The sequence below is a fragment of the Prosopis cineraria genome, unplaced genomic scaffold (assembly GCF_029017545.1).
Source record: "Prosopis cineraria cultivar Desert tree isolate PC_DT_omini unplaced genomic scaffold, ASM2901754v1 PC6, whole genome shotgun sequence".
Taxonomy (NCBI): Eukaryota; Viridiplantae; Streptophyta; class Magnoliopsida; order Fabales; family Fabaceae; genus Prosopis; species Prosopis cineraria.
In genome coordinates this window covers 10,351,859-10,367,077 of record NW_026555337.1, presented here as the reverse complement: position 1 = coordinate 10,367,077, position 15,219 = coordinate 10,351,859, and the positions used below count along the sequence as shown (strand labels likewise).

At 33.6% G+C, this 15,219-nt stretch overlaps 1 protein-coding gene across 3 annotated transcripts; it reads right to left on the bottom strand.

Moving 5' to 3' along the window:
- Nucleotides 1-7,065: 7,065 nt before the first annotated feature.
- Nucleotides 7,066-12,440, bottom strand: LOC129312966 (BES1/BZR1 homolog protein 4-like). 3 transcript variants are annotated; one of them, XM_054955772.1, is made up of 4 exons: nucleotides 12,298-12,440; nucleotides 11,885-12,149; nucleotides 7,466-8,226; nucleotides 7,066-7,375 (listed from the first exon to the last, which is right to left on the bottom strand). In XM_054955772.1, exons 2-4 carry the CDS (start codon nucleotides 12,098-12,100, stop codon nucleotides 7,372-7,374), a joined length of 981 nt encoding a protein of 326 aa, XP_054811747.1. In that variant the 5' UTR covers nucleotides 12,101-12,149; nucleotides 12,298-12,440; the 3' UTR covers nucleotides 7,066-7,371. The 3 variants fall into 3 exon arrangements, with proteins under 3 accessions (XP_054811747.1, XP_054811746.1, XP_054811748.1); XM_054955771.1 differs by having other exon boundaries at nucleotides 12,291-12,433; XM_054955773.1 differs by lacking the exons at nucleotides 11,885-12,149; nucleotides 12,298-12,440 and adding an exon at nucleotides 11,120-11,746.
- Between the last annotated feature and the right edge of the window lie 2,779 nt (nucleotides 12,441-15,219).

The following is a 15,219-nucleotide window of genomic DNA, read 5'->3' as shown; positions in this document are numbered from 1 at the left end:
TAAATTAATCTTATTTATTTTCTCTCTCCTCTCTCCTCCAAAAAATCCCCAAATTGGAGGGGAGGATTACAAGGCTCCTTTAATTTTTTTTTTTAAACTAAACAAGGAGCTTTCCTTCCCTCCTTTTATTAGACATTAATTAAACAAGGGAAGGGAGCAACTCCCCTCCCCTCTCTTCTAACAACTTTCAACCAAACACACCCTTAATGTTAATAAATTCTCATGTACTAAAGTTTTATGCTAAAAGGTCACTTTCCATTCAACATTTTTCTGTGATTTTAGTTAAGTGTGTTGAAAGATCTTGCATAAAGTCACTATTTTGTATCAATTGAAGAAGTTAAATTAAAGTTGCACTTGGATTGGTGAATTTGGGTTGAGAATTTGAATTTAAAATCTCGCATTTGAAATTTATAGATTCTAAATTTTTTATTTAGATAATATAAAAAATTTCAAATTATAATATTAAAATACTTTTTATCTTAAATAAAATTTTAAATTTCAAATTCTACGTTTAAATTTAAAGGTAATTCGGATGATATTAGCAATCTAGTTCAAATTATGGGTGATGACCCAATCTTCGGCCAACACCAAACGAGGGTAGTGAATCTACACTGGAGCTGAGATTGAACAACGATGATGATATCAAATCAACATTGGGCAACGGAGGAGGGAGATTTCGGTTGATGTTAGCAATCACGTCTCAATCAACGCTAGAATTCCTGTCTTGGTTATCACCTGTGGTCTAGTCTTAGTTGATACCAATGATCCAGTCCCGTGCATGTCGGCCGGAGGCAATGATGTCAAAGTCAAAAAGGTAATGAAGTCAACGAACTAATGTGAAAGAGGAGATAAGCTTTCGTTGAAATTTAAAATAATAAGATTTAGAAAAAATTTGAAATTATGAAGGGATTAAGGTTGGATTTAGATATGAGTCAAATCTAAATTCACACATTTTCAATTACTCAAACAATGTATTTGGCTCAAATTCAAATCAACATGCATCCAAACATAACATTAATAAAGTAGAGTAGTGAGGATGTAAACATACAATACCGATTACGTGTGACAAAAAAAAAATAAAAATAACTGTTTCAAATTTAGTAGGTGAGAATGCCTATAGGTGAAGCTGAATTGATACCACTCTTGAAGTTAAGAACCAAAAAAGAAGGGGGAAAGAGCTTGGCTTTTTATGAAATATGAGCAATACAATTTGTTTTTTTTTTGTTTTTTTGGATATATTAAGAGAGTTTAAACACTTAACTTTTACTTACATGCCCTTCTATTCTTATTATACTCTAAGTAATGAACAATAAACATTTTGTTTTTCACTGTAAATACATTTCTAATTTCAAACTTCACAATTATTGTGATTATAATGGTTCAATTTGAATTAAAACTTGACCAATTCTGACTTGAATCAGTGTTGGAATGATATTTCACCAACTATTACATTTACTCGTGCAATGCGTTTTAGGGTGCAAGAGCTATCCTTATCACTACTATTTTTTTTTTTTTATGTCTTTGTCTATTTTGATAATCTCTTTTTAATTTAGTGATTTGCAAATGTGTTTGTTGACCTACCCTGCTAACATGCATTTGGGTTGATCTTTGTCATCATTTTTAATTGATTCCTTGGACTAATCTCTTTATATATAGACATCCTTTTCATTTGTATCCTTCCAACTATTTATTTATATAATTTTTTCAATCAAATCCTTTTTAACTTAGTTTTAATTTTCCTGTTAAGAAAAAACCTGATCGCCTAGACTTTGTATTGTTTAGTTTTATCTAATTCTACCCATTTGCTACCAACAAAAAAGACACCTGATGACCATCTCAAATTAAAAAGAGGAACGAGGAATTTAACATTTAACAAAATACAATATAATTCTTAATAATATTCACGGTTAAATGACAATTTAAATCGAAAATTATAATTTAAATTTTAAATTTGTCTTTGATATATTTTCACCCTTAAATAATTATATATGTTACAATCGAACCCTCCTATTAACTTGGATTGGAGAACAGAGAATTTTTTTGACTTGATGATGTTAAATTGGGATGCCATGTGTGCAAATCAAAACAGTAAAATGGGATTACTTTCCTCATCGTCTTCGCTCGCATTCGATCCTTCTACAGCGTCTTCGGCATAGCCCCCATTCTTGGAGCCAAATTTGAAAACCAAAGACACCAAACAAGAAACAACTTCCCACCAAAACCAAAAAAAAAAAAAAAAAAGAAAAAAAGTTTAGAGCTAGAGACAGCTAGTTTGATAGCTTCATTGGCCCAAAAACAAAAATCAACCCAGTTCCCTCCTTCATTGAAAAAAGGGTTCAGACATTTTGGGAAAGAAAGACATCCGTATAAAATTGTTGAGATGGAAGTGCAAATACTCTGTCAAGGAGCTTTAAGACGCCCATGGGTAATGACAATTTCATTGAGCAGAGCAATTCTAGATCTGAACATGAAAAAACGAAATCCCCAAAGGTACAGTGGTCGTGTGGAGGAGGAATCTGGTCCAGGAAGAAGAAACAACGAACCCAGTCAAAGGGTTCAGATCGTACAAATCTCTCTCCGATTGTTCTTTAACCCAACGCTTCGATTGAGTTAATATACCAGCTTTAGATAAGACGCAAATTGGGCACGTCCTGCGATTTTTTATTTAAATAATATGGGATCGCTTTGATCGAAGAAGGATGGCCTGAAAAGTCGAAGTCCATTTCCGGGGGGATGAAGCCACTTTCTCTTCTCTCTTCATCTGCAATCAATTGGCGTCCTTGAAAATGCCTTTTGCTCTTTTCTCACCCTCGTTAACAGGTTCGTTCTTTCCGCTTCGTGGGACTGGTTTTTGTAATTTTCAATGTGGGTTCTGATGCCACATCTGGCTCCACCAAACGGACGTCAACTCCAAATTAATGGTAGATTTAAATCGCTACAAGTATAATTATTTAAGGGTCAACATGTATTAAAAATGAGTTTATTGTTGGAATAGCTTCTTAACTAGTTTTAAGTCCAAATTGCCATTTTAATTCTAATATTAAAATATATATTAATTTAACCATCACTAGTTTAATTGCAATTTAAGCATAGTTAATCAATGAACCTTGCATGGCCAATTCAATAATAGATCCGGTTTTCATATTACTAGCAGTATGTAGTGTTTCTAAGCTTTTTTCTAATGGGAATGACTGTGCCAAACTTTATAGGAATTGTTAATGAAAATAATGCTAATGTACAAATAATTGGATCAGCTGTTAACTTGGTTAGATTCTCTCCCTCTTTTGGGATGTCACTTAGACGTAGCAAGTGATATTAGACTAAAATTACAATAAAGATTTATATAATTTTGATATTATCTATTAATTACAATATCTTTAAATTCCATCTTTCACATGTGTCCTTTTCATTACAAAAATATTACACACTCCCAATTGCAATCCCCGTCATCCACAAGTATTGCCAACCCTTTTCCAATAAAAAATACAATGCCCAATTATATTAGAAATGTTAACGGAAATAAAGTTAATGGATAAAATAAATAATTGAATTTTTTAGTTACGGGCTTCATTGGATTCTCTTTTTATTTTCATGATGATTTTTAAACTTCATAAGTGATATCAGAGCCAATCTATTTGTTGGATAATCAAAAACTATTTCTTATAAGTAGCATCAGAGAATGAAGATATTTCTTGTGGAGGAGTAATGAGAGACAAGCGTGAAACATGGATAGCTGAGCTCCACAATTTCGAGGTATTTCTACATTTAGTGAAGCTGAGGAATGGATCATCTTAACAGGTATTGAAGACAGCATGCACACTAGGTTTCAGATATGTGATTCTTGACTCAGATTCAAGATCATTATTAGATACTCTTGACCACTTTGAGAGTAGAGGAAAAACTGCTAATTTAGTTTTAACTTAGGTCAAAAGCTTTCAAGAGAGGAATTGTCAACTAAAATTACATCGCATCCCAAGAGAAATTAATAGAGTAGTAGTCAAGATTGTCCGAAAGATGTCTTGATATGATTATGAAGTGTGATTTTCAATTTACATTGTGTATTCCTAACATTTTTCAGAACCTGTTTAGGTAATTCTCAAAAGCACATTTAAATAATATTCGAGATGTGCTCTTACCAAATTCAATAAATAGTTAGATTTTTTCAGATATGTTTTTATCATATATAAATTAAAAACCAAAAATACATATACCTGTAGGCTTCGTTATTTTCAGATAATGTAAGATGCCAATTCCATTTTAGCATTTAGATGGAACAAGCTCCTAGGACTTGTTTCCCTCTTTTTTTATATAAATAAAATAATCTTTGAGTTTCAACTTTACATTTGCCCTCCCCACAGCGCAGTTTCAATCGTAGCTCCAGCCGCAAACTTTACTTTTTGGTTTATCTTGGCATTCAGAAACGACGGTAAGGTCTTAAAAGACTTTTCGAAATCTAATTTTATCAACTTTTTTCAATAGGAAATACAGTGCAACATTCAATTTTGCTAAACTTTTTTCAATGATAAATATGATGCCAAATTATATAAGAAGTGTAACTGGAAATAACATTAATGTACAATTAATTAAATATTTCTATTTATTGTTGTGGTTAGATTGTCTTCCTTTTTTAATATATTCGTTAATTAGGCTTACAAATAATACTAGACCTATCTTCCATAAATGTTTGTATAATTTAGATAATAACTATTAACTGCATTATTTTTTTAATTTCAAATTTAAATTTGTCATTCTTAATAACAAAATAAGTAGTTGCAGCTTGCGCCCTTTCATTTGGAAAGACAGTGAGAATTAAATAAATACTGTTAATAGAAAGAATGTTAAGATAAAAATACTTGGAATAGAATCACACTCTGTTCGAAAAACCGTTGTTAAACTTTTCACTATTTAATTAATATATTTTAAATAGCATAGATAAAATAAAACTATATTAGAATATTCATGCAGAGTAATAAAATTAAGTTGGACAAAATTTATCTACGTGTGTGTTAGGATTGCTTCCAACTAAGGTTTGGGTGGCCCAAACCTCAATTTGGAGATGAAAAACTCATTAGCAATATTAAAGTTTGTTTGGATAAAAAAGAGTGAGCTTAGAATGAGTCTTTTGGTGAAAGCTGGGAGGGGTAGCTTTTTAACGAGCGTTGGGGTTCTTCTCTCTCCTCGTACCTCGCTCAGTCTCCCTGTCTTCACAAGGTTCACAAGGTCCTTCTTTGTCGTACCTACCAGTGTTTCACTCCTTGGAAAGCTTGTGGTACCAAGCTCATGCTGACTCACTCTCTCTGCCACCGATGGAGAAGAGGAGGAGGAGGAAGGAGAGAACCAAGTGATTCCATGGTCTTGCGCTTCCACTTCGGTGTCATGGCCATCGCTTGTGAGTTCTGCTTCAACTGTTTCTGGTTTAATCAGTGATGTTGGAGTTTCAGCGAGAAGTTGCTGGTGGCCTTTTCGATCTCCTCCATGGAAAGACCAAGTGGAAGGGAGATCAGAGTGGAGTGATGACACAAAAACAGAGACATATTCGTGTGAGAGGGACTGTTTTTTTTTTTTTTTTTCACAAACTAAAGCAAGAGAGAGGTGTATAAGTCAAAATGGTGATGCGAATGTTTCAACCAGCTTAATATATATTAATTTATTTTAGACTTTTTAACTCTATTTCTTAAATAAAATTATAATTTAAAGTTTAATTTTCTTAAACAAAATGTCAGGTTCACAAAGTTTAATATTTTTTTAAGAAAACCAAATTAATCACAAAAATATAAAATTAAATCCATACCTTTTTTTATCATTATACATTTAAATTGACTTTTGGAATCAAATCATTTAAATAAATTTTAGTTTATTCAACTAATTTAAAAAAAAAATGTATCCAAACATAAATTACATTAAAAACACACTAATCTCAGTTATAAATTTTTTAATTTAAACAAACACTAAAACTATAATAGTCATTCATTGTCTTTGCCATACATCACGAGCTTCAATTCAATTACGAACATCATCATAAAAGTAAGCTGGTTAAATTGTCATAATTCATCAAAAACAGTCAAGTGCATTTTTTTCTGTTATTCTCCACAATCTTCACTTAGTCTGAAGGATTAATTGATTTCTCTTCATACATAACCACACAAAAAGAAAGGTATTATTCAACAGAATCTTTTTAGCGTAAACAGTTCAAAATTAAAACGAATTGATAGTTATTGAACAAAAATTTATCACACCCATGGCCGTGACCCTAACATATCCGTAACTGGACTATACCAGACTAAAATTAAGAAATTCTTTTAACAAATCATAACAAAAATTGATCAAGCAATAATTTAAAAACTTACCAAAAAGATATGGAAGGCACATACGCATATTTCAGCAGAATTTGATATATTTTGTAGGCAGTATTTGGATTAGTAGATTTGAATTTGAATTTTGAATGTCAAATTTCAAGTTTCAAATTCATGTATTTAAAATTTTTTGTTTTGATAATTTGAATAACAAATAATTACTATTAAGTAATGTTTAAGAGTGCATATGGATATTTGAAATAATAAGACTTAGAGAGAAATTCAAATTATGAAAAAATTAAGACAAAATTTGGATTTGGATTTAAATAATCCATAATTTTTTTTAAATGCTCAAATGGGGGATATTATAAATTCAAATCCATATACACAAACATAACATAAATGAATTGACAGGAAGAGACAGTTTACTGATAATCCGTGTCTACGTAACAAGTAAATTATGGAAGAGACAATTCCCAAGAAAATGGGATCATCAGAGCAACCATTGACCAGTTCAAATAAGGTCACCTCAGAAAGTCAAAACATGAGAAGATAAAGAAAGAAAAGGTAGCTATCAATTAGACCCAGACACAGATACAGTGATCCAAATTAAACCATAATATATAGGACTCAACATTTTTATTTTTATCAATAAATCCACAAACAATGATGGATGCGTTTGAAATGTGCCAGCACACTCAAGGAAAAATAAGGCAAGAAAATATATTGATTCAATAAAGGGAACAGAGTGCATGAGACCAGTTGAACTGTGTTGAATTTTCAAGTAACTTTTCTTTGACAAACAAACAGAGTCAATCCATACAGGTATATTAATCTTTCTAATAATATTGTTTTGAGCAAGAGAGAGAGACGGAATCAAAAGGGTTGAAAAACCACCCCACACCTAACTAAAGCTATGTATATGACTTAGCAACAGATTAGATCTATGAGGTGAAAAGAAAAAATAATAAAAATTAAACAAAGAGCAGCTGCTTGGGGCCTATCATTTCTACACAATATAACAGAGAGGGTGAACAGTTCATATCGTTGGACCTCTGAATTTCAGTAATGTAGTACTTCACCTGCAACAGAACATGTTTCATTTTAAAAACGATGTAATTTCAACTCTAATAAAGGTCCCGTATATTCTATTCATCAAGTAATGATCATACCTCGTCTTTGAGCTCCCAAGAGTGAGCTCTAGGTCGTCTGATCCGATATCTTCATGTATCCTCTCTCCTTCCCATGGCTTTACTAAACCTGCTGTGTTACTTCCAAAGGCAAATTCGTCTGAAACCACTTGAGCCATTGGAATATCAGCAGTGTGATCAGAGCTTGCAGCTACAGCCGGAGAACATGTCCCACTTTGCCCGGGAGTCCACATGTGGGAACCACAGCCGGCTAAAACCTCATCCTTGGAGCCAAAAGGGTTTGAAGAGACCAAGCTAAAGGTGGGAGAATTTGGGCCACCTTGGGGAATCCTAATCCCAGCAAACCATTCTGGGTTAAAAACCTGGCGGCCAGGACTAGGAGGAGTGGAAGAGGGAAGGAAGGGGTACTGTTGCCCAGCCTGCCCAGGACAAGTGGACTGCTCACCCCAGTCAGCTTTGGTTCGGGGTGTTCGGGCAGTAGGAGAGCTCAGTGGAGGAGTGACAGGAGCACTGATGGAACCACTATGAATGTAGAGATGAGGGAGCTTGGAAGATGATGCTGATGATGATCCTGATGAGAGATTCTTGAGCCATGGAATGAGGGAACTGCCATCAGCATTAGGATTAGTATTGGCAGCATAGGAGGATGAGCGTGGGCTTGGGAAGGAAGAAGAGACAGGGCTCGGATTGTATGAAGCACCAGGGCTTGGATGGTAAGATGAGCATGGGCTGGCCACTGCAGAACCACCAACGACATCCATGCGTTCCACAGGCTTGCATCCCTGATTTTATAAAATATTTTTCAGTGGATAATATAGATGTAGCATATAGCATTGCATTATGATAGAATCTCATATGATTGGTGTTTGTAAAACCAAGGCATATCATTTTAACCACCACATGACATGCACCAAAAGATAAGACCAGCATATATATATATATATATCCTAAAACATAAAATAATGTCACCAATGGACTTGCTTTGAGTCTTTAAATCACTACCAATAGAGAATGAAATGCAGAATGATCTGGGAACACACAAGAATTGTCACCAAATTCCATTCACAATTCTGGCCTTCGATTCACCTATTCCGGCTTCTTCTTATTTTCTAGATTATCGCGTAACTGAAACAAATAATTACAATTCAGACCAGAAATCAGACTACAATCTAATACACAATCATTTGTCCATATCGTATGCTCTTAGGCAAAAGACAAATTAAATGCTTGGCAGTTGTCTACGAGAATGACATATTCCGCAGCCATGATTTTATTTCCCAACCAAGATATTTTCTTCCATCCCTGGTTGTAACCACGTTTCCTTTGTCAGTAAATTTTCCCAAGTGAATAGCAATTTGCTTTCCTTTTTCAAAACTATATGAAGTTATTTTCTTTTGATATATCATAAAAGGCATCAGACATCTAGACATTACCCTTCAGTGGGTCATCTATTATAGCCCAAATCTCTCTTTCATGTAGAAATGTAGAAATACTAATCAATTAGTTGGACAGTTGGACTAATCTGAAAAGGAATACGAACTTGTAAGAATTAAATTATGCAGATGTTATGTCACAATATAGATTATAAACAGCATTCTGTAGATTTAATTATCCTCAATCTTTCAAATGATCAGGGGCTAGTAGAAAGCTTCTATACGGGAACAGCTGGTATATCTGATCAATCAATCTTATGTCATTAGTCTAAAGTGATAAACAGATTCTATTGCCGTAGTCTTCAAAAATTTTTTAATGCATTTTAAAATGGTTAGATGAGGTGCTTAAAAAGAACATCCCCTCCTTAATTCCTTATTTGACCGTCATCAGCTACTAAACTGTCGTTTCTCGAGGAGTTGAACCCTTAGGTTTTTGACAACCAAAAAAAGAAAGAAAGAAAGAAAGAAAGAAAAGAAAAGAAATAAATAGTACCAATCCTTTCTGCTCTTCATCAGGGTTTGATGTTTTGAACCTTAAACAACCAAAAAAGGAGTTTTTTTTTAATTTAAAAAAATCAATGAGGCATAATAAGAAGATGGGATGTGACAAATAAGAGTTATATACTCATTTAAAATAACTATTGTCTTATATCCTGAAGTCCTAGAACACAAAATGAGATATAAGGGATTCTCACATTTGAATGATTTAATATATTGTAGACTAAGAAATCAGAAAAGAGAGAAGATGCCAAACGATGGAGCTGGGCCCCCAAGGAACAAGGATGCGATCATGGGAATGTATGCATCCCGTCCAAGGGCTGTGAAATGTGAATAACCTTAGATTCCCATCCAAAGGGTGAAAAGTGCTCGACCTTCCAGGAGCCCAGCCCATATTAGTTAGCGATAATTAGTTGAACTGAGATAATAACTTCAGCAATGAATGAGCTCTTTTTTTTTTTTTAATACAACAATGAATGAGCTTCTTAGTGGATGAATACATAGTGAAAACTACCCACAATAGCAGCTGACAAATTCAAACAACGGCAAATCAGTAATTGCCTTCTATAAATAGTTAAGCACCAAACTGTATAAATATTCTTAGAATCGTTATTTGTTAAATTTAGAAAATCAGAAAATGAATAAAAAAAAACTCATTTACTAGTATGACATAATATATTTTTATGCAATAAATGGTTTAGAAAGAAATTTCTTCAAAATTAGAAAGAAATTTCATCCATTTCAGTATATTTGATCTTGAAAATAATGAGCCCCAATTAAAAAAAAAAAAAAGTTAGATTTCAGGTTGTAGCAAAATATGATAATATTTTATGACTAGGATATCCTTAGATTAATTCTCTATTCTTTTTTATGTATTATCTTCTCTCATTAAATCAAATACATTAATCTTATAGTGAGAATTATTTTGTAACAAAATCAAAATCCTAGATTGTCAATTATTTTTAGACCAAAATAGTAGTAAATTATAACTACATACATCTATTAATTTTGCCAACGTCATATCTTGCGTTAACAATAATTACGACAATAACTGAATTCATTAAGCAAGTTAGACTGAATTATTACAACAGTGATTTACGTGTATCATGCATCTAGCTTTCATGCTACCAAATTGTTAATATTTCAAAAAAATATCAAAAGATAGCATTGAAAAAAGAAACGCTTAGCCAGCATCTGTCAATTTTAAAATTTAACACATACTCCCTCCATTCAAAAAATTTAAGGCATTTTTTGAAAAATTAGATATTTAAAAATTTAAGGCATTTTTAATGTTTCAAAGTATAATTATTATTTTTTTTTTTGCAAAAATGTCCCTATTAATAGTGACTTTATATTTATTATAAAGTATTTAATAGGGATAAATATGAAAAGATAGACTTAGTTTAAAAGTAGATCATTATTTTATTGGGAGTGAAATTTAATTAAAAATGCCTTATATTTTTTAAAGGAAAGAGTATATGCAAGAGTTAAGCCATTTTAGACAAAATACTATAATGTTATGCCCCGTGCACCAGTATCCTCCCCAATCTTTTCATCGAAATGATTTTCTTTTTAAATGAAAAGTATCCCAGAATTAACACAACTTGAACTTCTATCAAGGTATAGACCCTATAGCCTATAGGGAAAACTCTATAAGCACTGCATAAATAAAACTGCTAGTCTGCAACAGTGCAACCCCACGAAAGAAGAAAAACAATCACAGGAACTGAGGAAAAGGGACTACCCAGATCAGAGTGCCAGTGTATTGTCTGTAAAAGCTCCTGTCACGTTGCAACAAGCGCAGCATCCATCTAATAATATCAAGAAAAACATCTGAACCAGCAAACTTACCCCTCTATGTTCTCGAATTCCCAGGCTCAGAATTTAAGTAAGTCATTTTGCCAAAAATATGACGGCCATTTTCGTCTCCTCGAGATTTATGCCCTTCAGAGTTCGGTCTCCATTGACTACGACGAGTCATACAAGAACATGAAGATAGAGAATCTTTTGTGCTTCTCGCTCGAGAGCGAGAGGCAGCTCCCGACCAGATCTATCATACGCCAGGGAGAGGGAAAAAAGCAGGAAAAGGAAAGGCTCTAGCCCAAATCAGATCATTAACAAAAGTAAAGGGTAGAAAGCATAGCATCGCGGTCATCGCCGTTAAAATCCAACTAGACCGTCTTTTGTTTGCCTATAGGTGATCATTAAAGCTCTGCGTTTTAGGGCAGCACTCCCAGAATGCGCCATTGCAAAGCCCGAATGCTTATAGATATACGACCGAATGTCCAGACTGACTAGCTCATATAACAACTGAACTAAATCGATGTTAATATAATCAACAGAGCTAACAAACAAAGATGGGTTCTAAATGAGACGACATTCAGCTGCAGAAGTAATGTAGTTCTTTGAACCAATGGTTTAGCAAATGACTCAAAAAGAAACACCGAAACATAATTGTAAAACTGCAAGCTTCAACAATAGGAGCAGAAAGGAGGAGCGAGAAAAGTACCTTGCGATATGTAGTACCGTCAGGTTCAACAGTCCAACCAGCCTCGTTGCAGAGAGCCTTCAAGACCTCATTGTTGTCGCAGTGCTTGGGGAGTTTGTAGTTGCCGTACAATCTCAGACCAGCGAAGATCTTCGCCGCTATGGCTCTTCGCCTCCTCTCCCTCCTCTTGTTGTTTTCCCTCTCCCTCCAGGTCGGTAGCCTCGCACCAGACGTCATCTTTCTCGCCGAGAAAGTTCTCAGACGGAAAATGGGATAGGCAAGCGAACTGGAAGAGCGTAAATCGGAGGTATAAAAGCCAAAAATTTTATCGGCGGAAAATAATCAGAAATTGAAATACAAACGCTTCACGCGTCTGGATCGATGAATCAGTAATGGAAGAGATTGACCAAAAATTTCAAGTACAAACCACAAACCCTGCTATGGTCAGAAATTTTCATCAAAACGACATGATTCTGCAGCCGACGCACAGCTCACAAATTCACAACTCCAACACGAGGGAGCTGCAAATCGGAGCAACACAGAAACGGATGAAGGAGTTATATAGCTCAAATCGGTGGACTCCAGATCGGGAAGCAGATTTGGAGGCGGAGATCGTCGGAAATAAGCAAAACGACTGCGTTTGATGGGGGCAGAATCCAAGCGATGCAGATCTATGCGGATAGAATTCGGTGGATTGATCAAGATCGGAGAAGCATGTTTGCCGAGAAACTGATCGGAAAACAGGAAATAAAACTGATGAAAAAACCCGGGAAATGTGAAGGGAGCAGCAGAAAAATCATGATAGGTTGAAAAATGGAGAGATTTCTTCAGAGAACAGGAGGGATGGACTAATACAACCATGAAGTAAAATTAGCCATAATTGATGCTGAATTCACGATAATGCCATTGAAGCATCCGCTTCACCGCTTGTGTGAATCAATCAGATGGAGAGAGAGAGAGAGAGGATTGTGGCTCGAAGCGTGTGTGAGCTGTGACACTGTGACTAGACTACGTGCGAATTTTGACTGACCCAAATTCTCCTTCTAGTCTTCCACAGGCTTTGTATTAATTGATTATTTTCTTGAGCGAGTAGTTATAAAAGATGCATTTATAAAATAATAATAATAATTGTGCCTGCTCTTTGGTTGAGCGTCAATTTACATACATCATACATTAGATAGAGTTGACTACTCACTCAAGCTCTGCATCCTTAACTTATTAGAAAAGTAATTTTATTTTATTTTTTAACTAAAATTACTCTCATTATTTTAACTAGATCAAAGGAATTTCTAAGCATGAGGTTTTTGTTTGACTTGGAGGCAACCTAGCACAAAATTTAACTTGGTTAGTCATGTGTTTGTGTTTTAATGCTAAGCCTTTTTTTTTTTTGTTTGAACAAAAATGCTAAGCCTTATTTTAGATGGTAAATTTGTGGAAAAATTGCACTAACGGACCACTAGAGGAGGTTAATATCTCGACATCATTGAAAGATTTTGAATTATTACTATAAGATTAGATGATCAATTTAAAAATGACTTTATAATGACAATAATATTCATTTTATTCTTAAAATGTCCAACTTACAAAAGGCGCTAGCACTACAATAGTTGGAGGAGGGCGGATTTGTTTTTTAAGAAAAGGTATTATTGTAAATTTTTATACATTGTTAGTTTCAAATTCATCTTCTTCTTTTTTTCAATCCTATCCTTATAATTCAAAATTTTTTAATCCTTTTAAGATACTAACCTCTTCTAATAGTTCTTGAATGTGATTTTTGTTAAAACTTATTTCAATCTTAATGAACCACCTAATTTATCAGTTTTTTAAAATAAATAAAAACGGGAGCATAATCTTGATCAATGAATTTTATTTTTGATTATATTCTTTAATTTTTTAAAAAGGTATTATTGTAAATTCTTATACATTGTTAGTTTCAAATCCATCCTCTTTTTTCAATCCTACACTTATAATTCAAAATTTTGTAGTCCTTTTAGGATACTAACCTCTTCTAATAGTTCTTGAGTGTGATTTTTCTTAAAACTTATTTCAATCTTGATGAACCACCTAATTATTAATTTTTTAAAATAAATAAAAATGGGAGCATGATCTCGATCAGTGAATTTTATATTTGACTGTATTCTTTAGTTTTAAATATACAAACATAGGAGAGAGAAATCAAATTTAATATAAATTACTATGTGGTTGAACCAAAATCAAAACACTAGGCCTAGTTGTGATGATTCTTGAAGCATAAATAAATAAAAAAAATGCTCGACTCAATAGCAATCCAGCCTTGCTCAAATAGGTGAGACGATGTGCCTTGAGAGGAGACTTGAGGAAATCACATCCACTCCACCCACTCTATAAGATTCTCAACTCACTCACACTCATGTTGCTTCGCACGATGGAGCCCTCTTCACGAATCTAAAGGCACAAATAATTATTTGCTTCTACTAGCACCAAACTTAAATCTAAAAAGAAGTATGTTGTTGCCGTATATTATAAATTGGCAACGAGCATGAAATTCAAGGCTTTTTGACACTTTGTCAAATTTACACCAAACTTACCCTATTTAATTACTCAATTATTAACTATGTGTCGTCGTCAATCTTGTCCTGTGCAACTTAGTCTCCTTGTGCAAACTTAGCTTTCTATGCTAATTTCCTAAACTTGCCTACTTTCTCGTATTCACAGTGCACTTCATTGTACTCACCTTTTCAAATAATGTTATCAAACTTTAAGTTCATTCACAGTGCACCCATTATTATTCTCCCAAGTCACTTGAAACTTTAAAAAAATTATGATAAAAGATTTTAAAAATTTATTTTAATCGTTTCATTTCAACTCACTCTTATGAGGACATTCTCATTTCACATGTCTAGCACACTTGAACATCAAAAAATTGGGCTAAAACTATGTTTATCAAGATTTTTAATTAAACAAAGTATTATATAAAAAACAGCTCAAGTTGAACTATTAGTGAAGCAAATTTAGTTGTGAAATGTTTGCCTTCTATCTCTCTGTTTTGATTTAAAAAAAAATGCTTCCAATATCTTAAAAACATAAAAATATGAAAAACTTTATATATTTCTCCCCTAAATGATTAAGCCGAATATTCACATATCATAACAATTCAAACGAATAGGATTGGTGGCAAAACGAGAATTGCAAGTTTTGACATACGACAGTGAATTGGTGATAGAGACCTAAAGCCTGAAAGAATGCGATTGAGACGAAAGGCCCCGTCATTTTCTATCTACAAAGCACGCTTGTTTGACCAATTTATGACTTGATAGTGATACTTTGAATTGGCTGTTCCAAGTCTGTGAACGTAGGGATATGTTGGAATTTTAACA